Raw genomic sequence first — 21,210 nt, forward strand, 5'->3', positions numbered from 1 at the left:
AAGTACAGTTTTACAACAATACAAAATTGCAGTTTTGTTTTTTTCACAGGTGGGCGCATGAATTCATTTTGAGCGTCCGTCATTCGGAAATTATCAACAGTCGTGTCACTATTTTGAGCCGAACCAAACTATATCCATCAATCCGCCAATGTTATTTTAACCGCACTTCCACCATGGCGCCCAATTTAGGACCGACAGTACATTTCATGGGCGCAGTCCGTCAACGTTATTTTAACCACGCTTCATCATGCTGAATTACATTTTCTGACCACTGTTTTCCGCTTGACATTGTTTATATTACTATTCTTTTATTCACTAATGTCACACTCAAAATGGCACACCAAAAGACCCTTAACTGTCAACCTGCCATTGTGCCTGATGTCAAACAAACAAATTAAGCACTAAACTAATGCTTGTATAAACGAAGCAATTAACGAGGGGTTTACAACGGGAGCAAAATATGCTCATGACGGTCTGTAGTCACCCGAGCTCTACAACATGGCCAGCTATCAGTATTGGGACAGAGCCAAAAAAGAGAAGGCTTGGAGAATGATGTGTAAGGAAGTTAGCATACCTTGTCAAGTGTTTACTTGATCACCGTAGGAGAAAAAAAAAAAAAGAGTGGCTTGGTCGCAGTCCCAGGAAAGAAGTGGAAATGCTCTGCGGTGCGTTTACAAAGTGGGCGTCAGTCATTGACTGACTGAGAAGGTCCGTTGGTACTGACCCGGATATTGATGATTGACAGACGAAAACCCACTTCCAGCAATGCTCGGTCCATCAATTTACCAAAGTTTCCCGTCATTCGTGAATCGTCCGCAAAATGGATGGCCGTCACTGACGGGTTTCTGTGAATGTTGACGGAATGCCAACCTCTGATCATTTCATGTACATTATATACCTGTGGATTATGTAGCAAAAATGTCAGTCTCTTTTGCTAAAATGCATGCACGCAATATACATAGTGGGCACATTTTATGGTTTAATAAAAGCAATGAAGTACAATATACTGTATGTGCAGCCTCAAAAGCCTTTACAGGCACGAATCGGTGTTGCCTCAAATTGAGTCGCAAATTGGCCGTTGAAGACGAACGCTAAATCAGAATTTTCGGATTCAAGCCAGAGCGGCTCATTGTTGTCAGAACGGAATGTATGTGTGAAGTGTCTGTGGGGAGTGCAAATGCATGAAAGCTGCATATGTGTTTTTTTCTTCTTTCTTCTTTTTATTCCAATGTACACCCGAAAGTAGTTGCGTGTGTATGTGAATATTTAGCCAGCCTGTTCAATAATTAGTCAATAAAGCCCAGCTAGGTAGTGTATCAGCACCTTGCTACAAACAAAAAAACAAAAACAAAAGGTGGACACCAAACCTGAGGGACGAAGTAGCTTAGCTCTAGCTAGGACAAGGCTAGTACAACACAGCGGGGATGGATTTAAAATGGCAACAAAGAGGAAAAGAACATCCTGAGTTCTGCTATTGGCCAGGGTACGGTGCAGGAACCTTAAAGTAAGTTATTTTAAATTAAAAAGGTTAACCTTTCCGTGTGTTGCTAATGCTGCATCAACGTGCCGGTTTAGGCTACACTCCGATACGTTCAAATAAGATAAGCAGAGGTGGGCGCGTCAATGAATTTTGAGCGTCCACCATTCATCAATCGTCAACAGCCGGGACACCCTTCCGTCATCGTCAACATTCACTCAGTGTGCTTGGCATTGCTTGTTATGTTATCTTCTCCTCACTAATGTCGCCACAAATACAGTTGTGCTCACATAGTTGTTGTTTTTTCATTTGTGCCTCATGCTTTATAATGTGATTTTCTTATCATGCATCGTAATTATTCCCACCCGCAAGCCCTGTTTATACTAATTTGCATATTTATGTACGGCGTGGGAGGAGTCTGGTACTCTAACATTTCCACATTGATTGAGATGTATGAAAGGAATGCGCTTGGATTAGTACATACGCACACATTCGTACGTCTGGATTTGTTTTCATGCGTGCGACATTTTCTGGATATGGTACGAAAAGTATGAAAGCCACGCAAGTCTTAGTACATGAGGCCCCAGATCAAGAAAGTAAAAACCCTGCCAGAGTTTGGCTTTAGCCACAGGTGCTTCTCATAATGACCTTGTTTACATGCTGGTTGAGTACAAGCACCTGTAGCTAAAGCCAAACTCAGTTGCTATGGATCCTCACCAAAATTCACACTGACATCTCTACTCATGTCAACTTCAACCTCTGAAAATATGAAAACAATTGCCACAGTATTTTTGACTTTATGGGCATTCATCTTTTGTCTCACCATACAGTGCACTCATACGTTTACAAACCCCAAAAGGTATGTAGACTTTCAAGCACAACTGTAGTATGTGCAGATGGTCGTAACTGCCGCAAAAACCGCTGCGCAGTGCGCAAAGCCAAACGGACTCAATACTTCCTCTTTTTAGGACCCTTAGCTGTTTAGATGTCTGACTTAAAATGGTGCGCCAAAGGACCCTTGGCTGTCTAACGGCGTGCCTGATGTCAAATGTACAAACTGAGCACTAAACTAATGCTTGCATAACGTAGCAATAATGACAAATTTAAGACGGGAAGAAAACATGACCATCGCGGTCTGTCATCACCTGAGTTCTATAACACGGCCCAGACGTGTACAAAAGTGACCTGCACACTACACGTCACTTTCGCCGGAAGTGCGAGTATTGGGACACTGCCTATAGGACGAAAACAGCGCGGGTGTGTGACTTACGGAAGTCCGTGGCATATACCCAATTGAGACAGAGCCAGAAGTCTTGAAGAAGGGTGTGTCATGACGTTAGCATATTAACTCATTCACTGCCATTGACGACTATAGACGTCATAAATTCATTTGAACTATTTCTTTTAGTTAAACATTTTTTTCCACTTTTGTTGACAATTTGGATTTTTTTTTTGTTCATTTAGAACAGATATAAAATTTGTGATTAATCATGAGTTAACTAGTGGAGTCATGCGATTAATTAAGATACAATTTTTTTTAATCACCTGCATTTTTAATATTTTTTTCTTTAAAAAAATAAAATAAAATAATTGCAATATTTTTTTCCCCCATTTTTAATCATCTTTTTTTTTTTTAAATAATCAATTATTAAAAATTAGGGGCGTCAGGCGATTACCATTTTTAATCGTAATTAATCGCATGACTTCACTAGTTAACTCACGATTAATCACAAATTTTATATCTGTTCTAATACAATTAAAAAAATTCTAGGTTTTCATTTTCATACTCTTGTTAACAAAAGTGGGAAAAATGTTAAACTAATAGAAATGTTAAAATGAATTTTTGATGTCTATAGCCGTCAATGGCAGTGAATGAGTTAAGTAAGCCGGAGCCAGAGCCGGGTACTTCCGTTAAGATGCCCACCTTTTGCACAATAACGCGAAGACTCGGAAAAAATATACGTACTGAACACCGACTGGAGCAAGTTTATGTTCGTCGATGGCTTCACATTGTGAAGCATTCGCCGAATATGCGGTGAAATAGGCGTCTGTCAGTGCTTTCGTCATTCGTCAGAAAATTCCGCATTTCGTCATTGAGATACGGCTTTTTAAACGTACGCTGTCATTGAGATATGGCTTTCTTAAAGGCCTAGGGACACCAATCCGACAACGTTGGGTCAACGGTATGCGCCGTCTGATCAGTGTATACATTTCTGTCGTAAAGTCGGATCGAGTTGGAATACGTTGGGTGGGCGTTTTTAACAAATTCAACATGTTGAATCGGCGTCGGGGCATTTGATCACTGTGATTGGCTGTTAGCTAGCGAATCAGCGGGGCAAGAAGAGGAAGTGATGAACTCGGACAAACAGTACTGATGGAAAGCCTGAACCTTTTTTCCCCCCGCCCAATTTGCACATCGTCACCCTGGTGTGCCCTCCGCATTTGAACGTACAATGTCTGTCTGGACAGAAGATCGGGTAGATGACTTTGTCTCTTTGGTTCAAGAGGGACCAGCATCGTATGATATTACCGTTAAAGGGTATGCCGAAAAAGGTATGACAGGGGGACGAGACTGGATATAGCAGGTAGGATTTACTTTTATACTTGAGAAGTATAGTAACTGTTTGTAATTAGTAAAAGTGACCGGTATGTGTTGTTTACGTTTTTATATCCTGCTCCTGTAAAGAGGTTTCCGGTTGCCTTTAGGAATAATGACTACCGCCGCCGATGGTATGGAGGGTAATTACTTCTCACGCATGCGCTGAAGGTACGTAATAGCTGATACGGTGTGTATTAACATAATTTTTCTACACGACGTGCCGACGCCGGATTGGTGTATCTAGGCCTTAAACGTCTGCTGAAGATAAAAGCGCTGTGTCAGTGTACTCCATTTACCATTTCGATCAAATTTGATTTTTCAGTTGTTGGACTGTTACATGCTTTTCCAGAATATATGTCACTTTGTTTGAACATCATTTGCCGACGTAAAAAAAAAACACGAATGGCAAATTGAGATTTTGGGTGTGAGTCCAGCTCTACGGAAGCATACTGTACAAGCCAAACTTTTTAAATGGCCTATTATGTGTCTTTCAAAATGGGTATGAGCCTCATACATTCAGGAATTAAAGATGGCAAATCCATTTCAGGAATCGTTTTTGTTTTTGGACGAAATAAGATTTATCTGAAAAGAAGACTGTGGCACAACAGCAGACCTGACCGATTAAAGGTGTCTTAAAGAGACCAAAGGTCAAATCAACAAGATTGAAAAGCAAAATACAAATTCAAGCTAAACAACATTCAACTAATTACAGAGCCTACTTTGTAAGCAATCTACGCCCTCTCCCTCCATTCACCTCTTTCCCTGTCCATTTTATTTTCAACGATTAAGAGCTTTTCTGCAATTCCTTCTTTGGCTTTAAATCACATTAAAGTGGATGTGACGAGTGAGTGACCCATGATGTCCTGCCTTTTTTAGCGGCAGGCTTCATAAATACGGGTTGCGATCTCTGTGGCTGCATCCCGTCTTCCTGTAGCTTCTCTCTTACGGCTGCTTTCTTCACTTGTCCTTTGGCTCAACCTCTACCATATTACAACACTCGTGTTCCTGGCTCCCAAGACAAAATAGTACACCTTTTTCAATCTGTGTGTGCACGCCACATAAAATGATGAGAGCATTGACCTTGAATGACCACGGTTTTCACTTCTTAATACCCTTACATATAACCTCTGCAGACTTGGTGGGAGCGTGATTGTAAATTGTGAGCGGGTGCAACAGCAACGCGCATACTCAACAAACACCTCGTTAAAGAAACCGGCAGACTACGATGAGATCCAGGATGTAAGATACATCCAATGTAATAACGGTCACTTGATTAATAAATTGTATTCCGTCCACTACTTTTTGCCACTTGTAATTAGGGTCAAGGTTGTGGGGCTTAGAGTACATCCCAGCAGATTTTGGGTGAGAGTTGTAGCACACATGCTTGGAGTGACAGATTATATTGTACAATAAGATTTAACATAAGTAAATTGACTAAATGCTGTTTCTGTACTATGTACACATGTGTAAGAGTATTATAGAATTGCAGCAAGCGCGCACAAAGTAAAGTGGAGTTGTCCTCTTTTATAATCAGTCTAATTTTATTAATCTCTCACACTTGAGCGTGCACGTGTTTGTGTGTGTGTCGTGTGAGAGAGAAAGAGCGAGATACGGCATTTGTACCAAGTACATGCGTGTGAATGAATATTCATGCCCAGTATTATTAAGTGAAAAGTAGTGGAGAGTCATGCTCTGGTGGTACTTCGTTAATGGTATTTGTTAGAGAAATACGTCTACACAAACAGTACACACACACACACGGGTTAGGGCTGACACACATGGGTTGTTTGGAAACTTGTATACACAATATCACATCTTATTTGAAAATGAATTAAGACCTTGACTGCTTCTTTCATGAGTTTAAGTATGCTCCTTCAGTTTCTGAAGTATGAATCACCCTTGATTTTTTTTTTTTTTTTTTTGTCGTCCCTTCTACAGATTTGTTTCGTAAAACTAGCAAAACCGCTCTGAATAAATTGAATTAAAATAAAGCATACAAAGGCGGTAAAGAGAGGATGAGGAGCACCAACTTTTTCTTTTGGAATATTTTTTTAAGAAGTTCACTCTGGTTGAACAGAGTTTTGGCCAGGATGCTGTAATTATAAAATATTGTATGTTTAGTTCACACTTTGAGTGGCTGTCGACAGGACACCTTTCTTATCCAGGGCAAAAGGGGCAGGTGCTTGAGCACCACAAGGGGTCTAGCTTAGGGTGGCCAGATTTCCAACATTAAAGCCGAGACGGTTAAATATACAACCACCTATGGTCACGAGCTGTGGGTCGTGACCGAAAGAATAAGATCCCGGATACAAGCGGCCGAAATGAGTTTCCTCCGCAGGGTAGCCGGGCTCTCCCTTAGAGATAGGGTGAGAAGCTCGGTCATCCGAGAGGGACTCAGCGTCGAGTCGCTGCTCCTTCACGTTGAGAGGAACCAGTTGAGGTGGCTCGGGCATCTGGTTCGGATGCCTCCTGGACGCCTCCCTGGGGAGGTGTTCCGGGCATGTCCTACCGGCAGGAGGCCCCGGGGACGACCCAGGACACGCTGGAGAGACTATGTCTCTCGGCTGTCCTGGGAACGCCTTGGGGTCCCGTCGGATGAGCTGGCTGAAGTGGCTGGGGAGAGGGAAGTCTGGGCTTCCCTGCTAAAGCTGCTGCCCCCGCGACCCGACCCCGGATAAGCGGAAGAAGACGGACGGACGGTTAAATATACAATACATTTCACCAAATTTAATCGCTAGTCAATCTTTGTCAACGGGTAGTTAGGGTGACCAAGACATCCTATTTTGTCCGGGACAGTCCTGGTTTTGAGCCTCGGTCCTGGCAGATTTCGCCTAACTCACTGTTTTGTCCCGATATTATGCAGGTCCCGTCCTGGTGTCCCGTTTTTTTTTTTACCATGTGAATGCCTATCACACAGCTGTCATAGCAATTCAACAATGAACCAATTAAAAGGGAATTTAACTGTTAAATTCCTTCCTATTGACTTCCAAATTCACGTTTGCGTTCTTATTTGTATCCGCATCTAATCGGTAACAGGATGGACTTATGGTATGTAGCAGCACGGACTACTTCTTTTCCTTTCGGCCAACCAGTATAGATCAGTCTCTCCCTCCTTACTGTCCAACCTTGCCTACAAGTCATCATAAGCCCCTTGTTTGGCCTTTGCCACTTCTACTTTCACCTTACGCTGCAGTTCCCTGTACTCCTGTCTACTTTCTTCAGTCCTCTCAGTGTCCCCTTTCTTCTTAGCTAACCTCTTTCTTTGGATCCACTTCTGCACCTCCTCATTCCGCCACCAAGTCTTATGGCGGGATTTTTTTGCCCCCGGATGTTTGCGTCTCCATGGGACTTTAGCGGGGCAGAGCGGTTACAACAGAATCCATGTTTAGAACCATCTCGGTGGTGGTTCTGCAGTGTCGGTCGTCTGGGGCCGAGCGGGGCCATGTCGTTCCCTGTCATGTGATTAGCCGACAGCAACGCAGCAAAGCAATGCAGTGGCACACGCCCATTTCCTGGTTCTAAGCGAGAGAGGTGTTCGCCAAAGTCATAAAAATACAGTACAGACGCTCCCCAACTTACGAACGAGTTACGTTCCGAGCGATCGTTCGTATGGTGAATTTGTTCGTAAGTTGCTTCAGTGCTATATTTTGTATTATAATTTATGTTTAAAGAGAATACGTACAGTACTGTACTACGTATGTTAGAGAGAGAGAGCGAGAGACACACACAGTATGTACATGTACGTAATAAGATAAATAAAATGAAGTTTAACTTACTTTTGGAAGATGTACTCGATGCTTAAGGATTTGATGGAGGAGGAGGAGGAGGAAGAGGAGGATTTTATATCATGAGAGGTTCTTCGTCGTCGCTGGAATGGGCTTCAAAAGTTACTTCCTCCTCCGTAACTTCAATGTAGGAAGAAGTTGAGGGTCGCGGAGAAGAAGATGAGGGTTGATGAGTATCTTCCTTGGAGGATTTACTAGAAACTGGCCGAAAGAAGCGATCTAACTACGATTGCACAGTTTTCTTCTTTTTTCATCATAAATGATGCGGTAGCACTGTATGGCATCATTCAATTGATTTGCAACCTTTGTGCAACGTTCAATATTTGGGTCTTGCTGCTCGAAGAGTGCGATGGCTTTATCTATGAGCGACAGGCGTTTCTTCTTCTTCCTCCTCCTCGACACGTTGCTGAGCCTCCAATGCTGGGTGAGCTCTCACAGCGCCAAGCGTCGGTATTAGCGGCGGAAAGAAGCACTACAGTACTCGGAAAAGGGTGCGCAATAAAAAATCTAACTTACAGCATCTCTTTCCGAACATTTTTTGACATGCGCGCATGCGCGCAGACATGTTCGTATGTACCGTTGTTCGTAACTCGAATGTTCGTAAGTAGGGGAGCGTCTGTATATAGAATAAAGATAATGTTTTACAACAACGCTGAACTATATCTACAATTTACAAGGTACTTGTGGATGTATTTGCAATGGCAGTGGTTATAATAAAAAAAAAAAAAACGCGAGTGTAAAACCGCTCGCCTGGTCATGTGTTCCCATTCACTTAAATGAGAGCTCGAGCCACAAATAAACGAATGAGGCTAAGCTTTGCGAGCCAATCGTGATCGTGGTCCATATGAAATTGTAAATACGGTTCAATTTTGCCGCGACTTCACTCGTGGAATGTTATGGCATGCATTGTGGGAGCGCAAGCTTGGCTTGGACAGTTCGAATGATCCTGCCCCCTTCCTGCCGCGCGCCTGCTGTAATGGAAATGCGATGGCGGCCGTGTAGTATCGTTCCATGAGGTGCGGTGTGGTGTGGTAGGTAGCGTGCCGTGCGGGGCTAACGGAAAAGCTGCATTAGATAAAAATGGACCCTCAATGCCGCTTACTCACCGTTGGGAGAAGTGAAGCCCCTGGAAGTGCCTTCTTACATTACCTTTTCCTTTCTGCTCGTAGCTTGAATGTATTGATTTCTGTGTGCCGTTTTCAAGATTTTTTTTCTGTCTTCACAGCAAAAATATCACAGTGTATGGGATACAATTGTACCAATAAGTCTTATGTAAGTCAGTGAACTCCAACTACTTCTTGCCTTTACATCGAACTCTAAGAATCATGGGAAATGTAGTTCTACTATGCACTGCAGTCTGCAGTCGCTACAAAACAAGTTGAGCTTTCTAGCAGTATATTTCTTTCCAGTATTACAATGTGTGACCAGCGCGAGATAAACGACTTCCAATTGCTATCGGAACCTAGAAAAAAAAGTTGGATAATGGTGAGTTCACTGCATTGACTTGTTTAGAACTGTTTAAGTGTCAATCAAGATAGCATTTAGCATTAGTGATTGATGCCCATATACTAGAATTATTCTATTATGCAATTCTATGGCCTTCATTGAATCTAGATGCCACCAGATGGCGATGATTTCTTCCTTTCTTTTTTTCTTTCTTTCTTTCTAATTAGCCAATTGGCTGTGGCCTGAGCACAAAAAAGAGAAACAGAATCCAAGCCACAAATCCACTTTAGAAATTGGCAACTTGGCTAACAAGGGATGGAAAGCGAGATCATCCAAGCTTTATTCAAGACGTTAAGGGGTTGTACTTGTTCTGCATGCAACTTTAAAATATGTGTTCAGTACTTCAAAGTCTGTGGAGTGTTATTCAGTACCTACTACAATATTGTAAAATAATATTTTTCCGCACACACTACACAATACTTACGACAATGTTGTTATTTAAATTTTTTTTTTTTAAAAATAAAAATAAAAAAATAACCCGCTATGAAAAGTGATTAAAGCTAACTTGAAAAAATAAAAATAAAAAATCTCCAAATGAAATAAAAGCGGGGGTACACTGAACATATTGTAAAGAAAATTTTGGACTTAACCTCCCCTATTAAGTCCCCACTGAAGGCGCAAGTCCAAAACGTGATGCCGCCACTAATTTATACTTGTTGGGAATGTTGAATTGGTGTTTTTTGTTTGTTTGTAGGAAAAAAAAATGCTTAGAAATTATACCATCGTGGCGTGGAGCTTCCACTGTATTTATTTTAGGGTCCCTTTAGAGTTATTTTGTCTCTCTGTTTCCCACTACAGATGAGAGAGGATGTTGTTTCAATGCACTGCACTACTTGCAACAATGTGAAGTGACGTTACCATGAAAAAAAGATGCGCCGGTCCCAGTGGACGCACACATATGGCCCGTGTGCTTGTGTGTGCTTGCATGCCTCGTTGCTTGTGTGTCTGTGGGAGGGAAAGGGAGCTGACCTGAACAGCGCCGAGCTTTGTGGCTACTAGTAAAATCATAATTATAGCCACAAAAAGACAACATTGACCCAGTGCAAGCCACTGGCTTTTCCACTCCTTTAAGAGTCCCTATTTTTTCACTTTGAGATTGAATTATGCATTCTGTATAATATAATTGAATGGAATGGAAATGAAATGTAGGCAGCAAATGGTACAAACGTGTCATGACCAGGAATCTGGGCAATTCTGTTTATCTTGATTTCTGTTGTTTGAGATTTAAACTTAGCTGATGTTGTTGGGAGAGCAATTAGGGTTCATTAGCGTTGCCTATAAAAAAAAAATCAAGTCTTCTTGTTCTTCTTCACTTATTTCTAATATTCACAAAGGGCCACTTCACCATTTACATTTTAAGAGCTTGTCAGTACTTGTTACTAATCCCAGACCCAGAGAGATGCGTTGTACTGCAAGTTCTATATTACGGTACGATAATATATTTCTTGATTTGTTTTGTAGTCTTTTATAGTGTCTTATTTTTACCTTCTTTTTTTTTTTTTTTTTTTTAAATTCCTGATGGATTGTTGGGTGCTTCAGGCAGCCTTCATTTGAACAAGCCCTTTTCCAGTTGTTGTTTGTTTGTTTTTTTGTGGTCTATTTCTTGAAGTGAAAACACATTTTTGGAAGGTAAAAGTGCCTGCGGGCATAACAATAAATGATGTCCTTGCATTCAGAATATTCAATAAATGATGTCCTTGCATTCAGAATATTCAATCCACTTGTGATGGGGATGCCATAAATTCATCAAGTTTTACTTGTCCCCCATGACTGTTCCTTGGAGAAATTATAAGATGTTGTTTGCACAAATGGGTTGTAATAAGTAAGGAAACCCACGAGTGATTTAAATGATGTTGGTATCGAGTTGCGTGTTCAATGCCGGCTCCCCACTGTCCATTCAGAGAATCCTTAAACAAATGACTGCACCCAAAGATGTTGTGATACTCTTTCCGCCCTTATGCACTGTTGTCCTAACTTCACACTAAGGAGGTCCAGTATTTAACATTTGTAAATGAAATTAATAGATCTATAGAGCGACTGCTGTACACATATTGTTTGTTTTGTTTCTCACTAATATAAAAGTAAGTGCTTTATCTGGTTTGATTGTATTTTTCAGATTTTCTTTTTAGGCTTATAGGAATTTCTTCCCGCATGGCTAATGTCGTACTATACTCATTATTTATGATACTCTATATTTTATCCTTACGTTCTGGGAGAGATGTCAGAGTGAGGTGGCTGTGGTGGCCTTCACTTGGAGGTTTGGTGCCCTGACACTTAAACAGTCATTGGAAAACAAACTGCTCACTCTCATGCAACTTTTAATGTCCTAAATTTAGTCAACAGCTGGCCTTCAAGCTGGCATGGGCCTTTTTTTCATTGGGCCATCTAATAGATACCATACTGTACTGTAGATTCAAGTGAAGTGGCCCGGTAGGTGGTGTCTGGTCGGTGCTGGGCTTCGCTTTTCTTTCTTTTCTTTGGTCCCTCTTCGGGTCTCCTGGCGGCCCCACGACTCTGGCTGGATTTTGAAGTGTTCGGTTTAGGTGAACGGTATGGGAATTCTTTTTTTTTTTTTTTTACACGCACGCACACACACACACACACATACCAAAAAAAAAAAAAAAAATAAAATAATAATAATAAAAAAAAAAAAAGGGAGAACAATGATGATGACATGTCAAATGATCAATACTGAGCTCCCCCCCCCCAAAAAAAAAGGGAAAACAAACTGCTCACTCTCATGCAACTTTTAATGTCCTAAATTTAGCTGGCCTTCAAGCTGGCATGGGCCTTTTTTTCATTGGGCCATCTAATAGATACCATACTGTACTGTAGATTCAAGTCAAGTTTATTTGTGTAGCCTTAAGTCACAAAAGATTGTCAAAGAGCTTCACAGTTGACTCGTGTTGGCGACATTCTCTGATCTAAGCGGGCAAGGAAATACTCAAAACTCCGTATGGGGAAGAGAGAAAAAACCTTGAGAATTGACAACAGATGGAGGGAATCCCCTCTTGCAGGATGCCGAGTGGGCGACGTGGTGCTCCAAGTGGCCACTTTGCAGCTCTTATCCGAGATCTGTAATCACATGATGCTCTGTGTAACTTGTTTCAATAAATAGGGAAACATGTAAACCAAAGTTCTAATTAGTCCCATCATTGAAGTGTTTCTGTTGGAATGTTTGCCCATTGACCTCAAAGCACATTTGTGACATCATCCTCTAATGTGAGGTCAGGGTTCCCAGGTTGTTTGATGCCAAACTCGTCCAACCATGCCTTTATGAAGCTTACTTTTAGCACTAATATAAAAGGGCCTTTTTCAAACTTTTCCCTTACCAAGAAATGTCTTGGCAAGAAAAAAAAGAAAAATTAAAGGACAAGTTAGATGTTTGCATTCTCTCTAAGCACTCTAGTCATACTGCAAGTCAAGTGTGTGTGTGTGCTCATGGAGTTTGGCACACAAACAGTATACATCCGAGTGTGTGTGCGTGTCTGGGGAGCAAAGTGCTAACTGTGATAAGTTACAGCAGCCACTTCAGGTGCTGAAGTCAATAAAAGCTCATTAACTCAACAAGCGGGTCGGTGGCTCCGTCCAACATGATCCACCTCCCACTTTGTCTTTCTTGGAGGGCGCTAAGGTGCGCACGAGGGCGGGCTGCACTTTTCCCTGTGTATGCATTCATGTGTGAGCTGCTGGATCAATGAGAGCACATGGTTCATTTCCGCTGACTTTAGAAAGAGATGGAGGGACGTTGTGGGGAGGGGAAGAAAACAAATGAAACAAAAAAAAACAACCACAAAAGAGTAATATGATAAATGAAATCAGTCAATGTGACAAAGGTTGTTATAATACTTTACACTAATACCAATCTTTTCAAATTATTGCTAAATTATTGCCTTCAAGGAGCATTTACTTTCCATTCATTTCAATATGAGACTGACACAATGAAAACAAGCTCAGCAGCTTTTATTGGGGGGGGGGGGGGCGTGAGGGCAAAGAACCTTCTTTTGGTAACATAAATGGACATCTACCATATAATATCCGTTATGGATGGGCGATCACCGATACCGATACCTGGTCTAGCTATTTGGCCCATACATAGCGTAGAAGTTACCATATTCACAGTCTATGGCATGCTAGCTCCTTAGCATCAGACTTAAGTCACAATTTAGTGAGTAAAACAATAAGGGTGCGTTTGGAAATTCACTCTGACGCCATAGTAACACAACTCTGAGAGTGAAATTTTACCTGAGGCAGAGTGGGCTCCCATTCTATGACTTTGCTGTTGTTGCTGTGGCTAGCGAGACTACTGTAAACTGAAGTAAGATGAATACTTACTTTTCCTGTGTTCATGATGTTGATTATCAAAACATACAAGGAGATCAGTGAATTCAGGCATTTCCTAAGGATTTTATTCACAAATTTGTGGACAGTGAGAATATGCAGCTACCCGCGCCATTTTGGTTCTCAACTGTGACGCCCCTCCCAGAGCTAGTCACTCATATTCTTTCGTCCATCTAAAAGTCCCTCCCCTCTCTCTGCTCTCCTCTCAGACAGTCACATGATACCTCAATACAAATCACCAAATGGTCCTCCTTCTTCTCCTTCCCCCTTGTAGTCACAAGATGGAACACAGGAAATCAGATAAGGGTTGACGTTGTTTACAGAGCCAGACTTGCTGGCGCTGGTTGTAAACACAAAGGGATCTAATTAACACATTCGCTTCTCCCCCACACAATGGTTCAGGTATGTGTGAAAAAGAGAAAGCCACCCCCTCACATCCTTTGAATTCTCACACAAAACTATACTAAGTAAATCAAAGCAATTTTGTCCAATTCGAAATAGTTATAACTAAATCAAAACAGTTATAATTAAATTGAAACAGAAGATTCACTTTAAAACATTAGCTACAGTGGCGCAACCACTAACTTCAGATAAGTTAATAACTTACCAACTTCAGTTGTATCCACGGTTACACTAATGAATGATGAAGTTGTTTATTCCACATCGTCCCACATTGGTCGCAACTTGTTTGCCGTCTTGGCTCGCCTGACGCACTAGCCGCTCTGTCCCCACTCAGATGAAAGTTCAAGCAAATACATCAGCAAATGTGCTCCTGCTTTGGGCTAGCATCTTTAGATTGTCAACAAATATGCATTTATGGCACTCAAAGGAGAGCATGAATGATGTCTAAATAAACAATTCTAATACAGTACTAGAATGTTACATATGATGGAAAATGAGGCTGCGCTGTGATAGTAGTTGGCACGTGTGCCTTGCATTCCTGAGTTTCTGGTTTCGAATCCTACGAGTTTGTGTGTTCTCCTTTTGCTTGAGTGTTTTTTTCTGCAGGCACTTCAGTTTCCTCCCATACCCCAAAAACATACATGTGAGGTTCATTGAAGACTCTAAAATGTACATGTGGATGGTTGTTGGCCTGGCAACCAGTGCACTCATTTTGTTGAGCACTATGAGGTACCATTTTAAACATTTATGCATCGGCTATAAAGAGCTCATGTCACTATTATCTCATGCGCGTCATATTACTTCTCTGAGTATCTTAATATTGTTGAAAGTGGAAGGAGACACGTTCCTCTATTTGCGCATTCACACGCACAAGATCATCATCTTTCATCACATGTACAACGAAAGAGATTTATGAGCAGACATATATCTAATCAGCTCAAGTACTTGTCACTAATGATGTTGTGATGCACTCGCCTGACTGGTGCGTATGCAGCGTGCATTCAGTTCCCACTCAGTGGAGGTGTGAATGTGAGTGTGAATGGTTGTTTCTCTCCATATGCACCCTGCAACTGACTGGCAACTAGTTGCCTTTTGCCTTAACCAGTTGGGATAGGCTCCAAAACAGGGTAAGTGGTGCTGAAAGTGGATGGATCGTACTAGTACTACTTTAACGCCTCCTACGCACTTTAAAACGTATTCCTTCGTGCCTGTTTCCCCACTTTCTCACGCCAAAGATGCTCAGTGTGCTTGCTTCAAGCTTTTTTTTTGTCCACACTCCCAGTTAACTGTTAAACTCATACATTAAACATCAAACGAATGTTAGTTAGCCAAATGCTAATGTAGAGAGTTGAAATCAGCTGTCTGTAGAAATGTTTGAACATACCGAATTAGGAAATTAAAGTGGATAAAAACAGAGACCATTCAATTTTTTTGTAATGTATTTGTTTATTTTCTCTAGATAAAATAGTATAGTTTCGCAGCAATTTCCATTTCTATGTCACTAGGAGGTGCAGTAGCATTGGGGCACAGAGTAGCATTTGAGCACAAGGGGAAAAATAAACATTCCTTCTTGAGGTGACGACAGCAGCTCAACGTGTGTCTCTGCTATTCTTGTCACAGGTTAGTAAAATGCACTAAAAAGTCAAAAAATAAACCTTCAACAGTGTCAGAACTTTAGAACGGAACGCATTACGTTTGCACGACTGGTTGAAAGTGATCGGTTTTAGGTGGATGCGTGTAAACCTGAGCATACTTTCGATGCTAACCATCCTAATGCTAGCGCGTTTGGTCCGTGGAGAAGTGAGAGAGTATAAAGGAAGTAATGGTGAGAAATGGAGAAACTATATTATTTTTTTTGAAAACAAGATTGAAATTGAAAACTGTAATTGTATTGAAACCTGAATGGAGCAAAAAAAATAAATACAAAATTCCTTCTTGAGGCGAAATTCCTTCTTGCCACAGCGTTTGCCGCACGTTGAGACACCGGCAGGAAGTATACAGTTGCCCTTCGAGCTTGCCGGGCAGACTGGGCAACATTAACATATAATGGGACACAACTGTAATTGCATTCTCTCTTTTCTTAGCGGGGACCTTCTCTGCCTCTTCTTCTTGCTCTTAATTTCGCTTAATTTCTTCCTGTAGTGCTGTCTGGCATTTTTCGGCACAATGTGGCACTACACTGAACTTTAAATTCAGACTTGCATCTATCTGTACAATAAAAACCCATGAACTACTTTCAAGCCACCTACATGTGCTGTAGATGAGAAAAATGAGAAATTCATACGGCAATAAACGTGATTTGTGTATTATAACCAACAACCTCCCCTTATCTTTAATGGTTTGTAATAGGAGGTTTTCTTAATGGGACGAACACACAGAGTGTAAATTCAATTGTATGCGTCTCCAACCCCCTCAGCCCCCCCATCATTATCCGGTAATTTCCCACCTTTTTTTAGTGTGTGAGTCCGTGTGTTCAGTGTACGCGCTTATACTCCCTCTCAACACTTCCGCTCACCAAACTGCTTCTTTATTGCTTTACATAACACCCAACTAAACCGTTTTGTTGTTGTTGTTGTTTTTAAACGCATCAATCTTTCATTACGTTTGCACTGTAGACTCCTCACAACAAGCTTTTAGGCTGCATAATGTGCCAAGTAGTGTGGCCAGCAGCTTCTTGCTGATCATCGATCCGATTTATTACCATGGCGGAGCGTAGCATCGCTCTCCTGAAAGTTGGCCTTCAGTAGATTTTGGAAGGTTAAGTGCCTTGCTTCGGGGCACCTTTCTATAACATACAAGGGGGAGGAGGGAGAAGTTGCAGGTATCTAATTTGTGAAACACATTCCCACAACACTTGAGCATCCTCTATGGACAGTTCTGTGGGTTGCCCTTCATTAAAAGAATATGCAGTGCATGGGAAAAAAACACTTGGGACATCACTCTTTATCAATTCATGAATTAATTAATCAGGGGTTGTGCGAGACCCCTTTAGCTCCCCTCTGAATCTTAATTCTTCATCCCACCAAGACAATTTCCCATTACATTGTTCAGGACCGAGCTCCGCTACTAAAATCTGCCAGTATTAATGCCTTTCTCAAAGGCTTATAATTGCCCATAGATGGTGGCCAAGCACTACTTTTTTCCCCCAATCCCTTTCACGAATAGTGGTTACTTTACTACAGTAGAGAGCTATTAAATTTTTTTCTACTATATAAATGATTATTTTTATCAAAGTTGGCCATTAGGCACTCCAGTGGACACTAGTGTAGTCTTGACATACACTGCCATCCAGTGGTCAACGTTTGTAAGTGCAAAAAAAAAAGGGAAAAAAAGACCGACAACAAGATGGCCGACAGATTCAGATGTGACGTGCGAGGAAGGAATAAGTGTCTATTCCTTCTATTCCAGGAGGCCCTTGCAAGTAAAAAAATATATTGGAACATCAAAGCAACAACTAAGGAGTAACATAATTGTTAAAATATCCAAGTATTGATTTTGTAATTTGAGGAAATGGCGATTGATCATGAGTCCACTAAATTGGACTTTGGACATCTTTAGCTATATTGTGATTTGTGACTACAACTTAGTGTTGCTGTAACATTGTTGCTTTTGAAAATACTTCATCTGCATTATCATTTAATTTTTATTTTAGCAATATTTTATGGATTTTTAGTCTTCATATGAGAGTTTTGTTTTGTAGTGGTCAGGTGCAGTACATGCTAGCAAAACCTACAGGATGGTCACTCGGATAGTATCTGACTCAAGTGGGGATGATGACAGCTGCAGTGATGATGAATGGTTGCCAGAAAAAAAAAAATACTATCTGTACTTCATAAAAAGTTCATTTTTCTTTGGGTAAATGTTTTGCAATACATGGAGCAGTTTTGAAATATGTTAAAAAATATGTGAACACAATGTTAAAAATCAAACAGGCATTTTCTATAGTGTTTACATTATTTTTATTATTTTCTTACAAACATATTTCATCAGTTGCTCAAATTCACGTGATCCACCCTAGTGGACATGTCACCAACTCCTTGAAAAATGTATTGTCTAAAAATAGAAATAAATGAAGGCGATTTAAGAAAAAAATAAAAACAGTTAAGGAAAAAAATCCTGATGTAGGTTATCATAATTTTTGTATGAAATGGTTAGATTATTATTATTATTATTAGACAGAACTACGGCCTGTGTGCATGAAGCTGTTTGCCTAGCTTGCACATGCAGTAGCTACTTGACACCAAAAATGGTGCCAAAACAATCGTTTTATATTAGACAGGGCTTTGAAAAATAGCCAAAAGGTGTATTTCAGCAAAAACAAGGTGTGCTGCGGTGATCCTCTCCAGTACACCACACACTATAAGAGCAGAAAGCACACACTTACTGAACCCCCGCCCCACCCCCGTCGTGCGTGTTTTCGATTACAGTTTAAAAATGGGCTAGGATCTTAATTAATGATCGGTATGTGTTTACCAAGCCGCGTAAAAGTTATTTTCCTCCAGAACAGTGGAAGCTGTTAAAAATGCAGCGAGTCCATATGTCGACTCCATATGTTGTTCTATTTTCACTCCGTGTAGGTAAGTGTGCTGTTGATGTGATAAACAATTGCTGTTGTGTAATGGAGCCAGGAAATAAGAATACTATATGAATGCTGATGTAAATAAAGTTCAACTTCATTATCAGTGGACTCTGCCAGCATCTTCTGCTAAATTAGTAACCACGATATATACTTTCCAAAAATATGTCAATACTATTAATATAAACTTGTGTGGACCGGGTAAAGGTCAAACCGGTGGCTTTAATGACTCAGATATGAACTAGAAAGGTCAAAGCTTCAAGCAGGTGGAGTCCAACCTGTAAACATTTTGTCAGAACTATTTACTAAAAGTATAGTTGCATGAAATGTCTAACAAATTTGAACATCGAATATTTGGGTGAGTTAGTCGAGTGAGGTCGAGAGACTGAAAACCACCAGGGGACTGCGGCATTTTCCTAAAACACCCACATTGGACTTTGCGGAGATGTGATGAGCAGTTGCCTGCAGACGGATGGATAGATGATGCATGAATAGTTAAACATCATTTTAGGAGAGCCGTGAGCAGCCGTCGCGTTAGCTAAATCTACGATTTCTGTCACGATGAGGCTTCCACTGCGTGCGCGGTAGTCTGGAGCCTTATTTGTGCCATTTCACTGCTCTCCGATTGGCTCTTATATAATGAGCATTCTGCCACACGGCACTACTGCTAATGCTGCATGGCTGCATACCAATGGATCATATGTTTTAACTGTGAATAATTATGACAGAAACTGAGATCATTAATTTTGGAGCGTAGCTAAATTTGCATAAGCTGTACAAGGAGTTCGAAAAGAAAGAGGATTATATGCAAGATGATTATCTCAGGGTTTGGCAACAAAATCCTCAATCAAGGCAGAAAAGTTGTTTGGATTACATTGTGTCAAATCAACTTTGCAGGTGCGGCGCAAACGTGTGTCAGAAAAGTTACAGGACTTTTGTCACAAAATCTTTATTTCAATCCCAAACTGCATACGACAATTTTTTTCTTGAGAACCCACTTCTCTGCCACGCCACTGTTAGAAGGATTCTGCTGGGATCGATCCTTGTTGTTCCGTTGTCGCGGCCATCTTGATGTTGTCCAAGTCCTCAAAATAAGTCACCTCGATGACCCTCCTTGGAAAAAAAATCATTGGAAGCCAAGTCGGTGAGTAGGGAGATTGCTCCTTTTGGCCGGGAACTGTCAGATGCTCTCATTCTTGTCCTGCCACAACTCTCGCTTCTTCTCGCGCTCTAAACAAAGCAAAGGTTGCAGAGCTATCTACCAAGCATGTTGGATCTTTTGCGACTCCAGTCCTGGAACTTTACTGACACACCTTGTGCCAAGTCTTTATTTGTAGAAGAAGCTCTGAGCTGGTAGGGGAAGAACAAACTGGATGTGATAGTTAGTTAGATAGGCAAAGACATCTTCACACAAAATGAATTGGTGACAAAGTTTGCTGTAATTTGTTGGTGACACGCTCGGGGACGATGAGAGCAACTCTGTCTGTTGAATAAAACACTGGCGCAGACCTTAAAAGCTTTCTGCCAAAATGATTAGATCGTCGACCTCCTGAGGTGCACCACTCGCTGACTGAGGCCTGTGTGTATTTGTGTGTACGCGTGTGTGTGGGCAGACAGTATTGCAGTGCCTTTTTTTAACGCCAGTGAGGATCCCACACCACTTTTGTGCATACGTGCACGCACGCACGCTTTGAAAGTTGAATAGAGATTCCTGAACTAACACCGTTTGTTCTAAGGTCTTTTAATCACCCAGTGTTTTTCTGATGGGACTGAAAGTGAGACAGCAGTGTGTGTAGTCAAGATTCCCCGTGTGTGTGTTCATGCACCAATGGGGAAATCATGAAGAACAATCATGGACACACATCAGTGCCTCCTTTGTCGTAAAGGAAATGACTGACAGATATTCACAGCAGATGCAGCAATTATGCATCCATTTCATCGCTGCTCTTTCCTTCATCACACGTCCTCTTTTTTTTGAAGTTGCTATTTTCATCCTTTTTTCTTAATAAAGTATACGAGCTCAAAACAACACACCGAAGCGGCATTATTCCCATCGCACACTGGCTTTACCTGTGTAATTCCTACTTGCCAAGGTCACCTTGTCATTCCGACTACTTTGATCTTTTTTTTTTCCCCTCACCAACTTTCCTGTAGTTCATTCCTGCTCAATCTAACCAACTTCCCCCTGCACATTCCCTGCTTACTTTTTCCTCCATTAAAATTATTTCCCTTCGAGCGCTCTCTCTCTCTCTCCAGCTCTCCACTACATTAAACAAGTCCCCCCCAAAAATATATATTCAAAGTAACAAACGAACATTAGGACAGGGTAAACCAACTCCAGTCCTTGAGGCCGATCATCCTGCATGTTTTAGAAGTGTCCCTCCTTCAACACACCTGACTCAAATGATCAGCTCACCAGCAAGCTCTGCAGAAGCCTGGTAACGATCCTGGTCATTTTGAATCAGGTGTGTTGGAGGAGGGAAACCTCGCAAATATGCAGGATAGGTGCCCTCGAGGACTGGAG

General features: G+C 41.3%; 1 protein-coding gene across 2 annotated transcripts in view; it reads left to right on the top strand.

Annotated features, from left to right (window-relative positions):
* The window catches only part of nrn1la (neuritin 1-like a), a 78,637-nt gene that overhangs the window by 2,312 nt on the left and 55,115 nt on the right, over nt 1–21,210 (top strand). Inside the window, exon 1 of one of the 2 annotated variants that reach the window (XM_077569420.1) lies at nt 4,167–4,244. The exons of the other annotated variant lie outside the window; for it this stretch is intronic. Coding sequence (XP_077425546.1) covers nt 4,205–4,244 — 40 coding nt within the window. The 5' untranslated portion in view covers nt 4,167–4,204. Of the gene's footprint in view, nt 1–4,166; nt 4,245–21,210 lie in introns of those variants that run through there. 2 annotated transcript variants of the gene reach the window in all.

The sequence above is a fragment of the Vanacampus margaritifer genome, chromosome 6 (assembly GCF_051991255.1).
Source record: "Vanacampus margaritifer isolate UIUO_Vmar chromosome 6, RoL_Vmar_1.0, whole genome shotgun sequence".
NCBI classification, from domain to species: Eukaryota; Metazoa; Chordata; class Actinopteri; order Syngnathiformes; family Syngnathidae; genus Vanacampus; species Vanacampus margaritifer.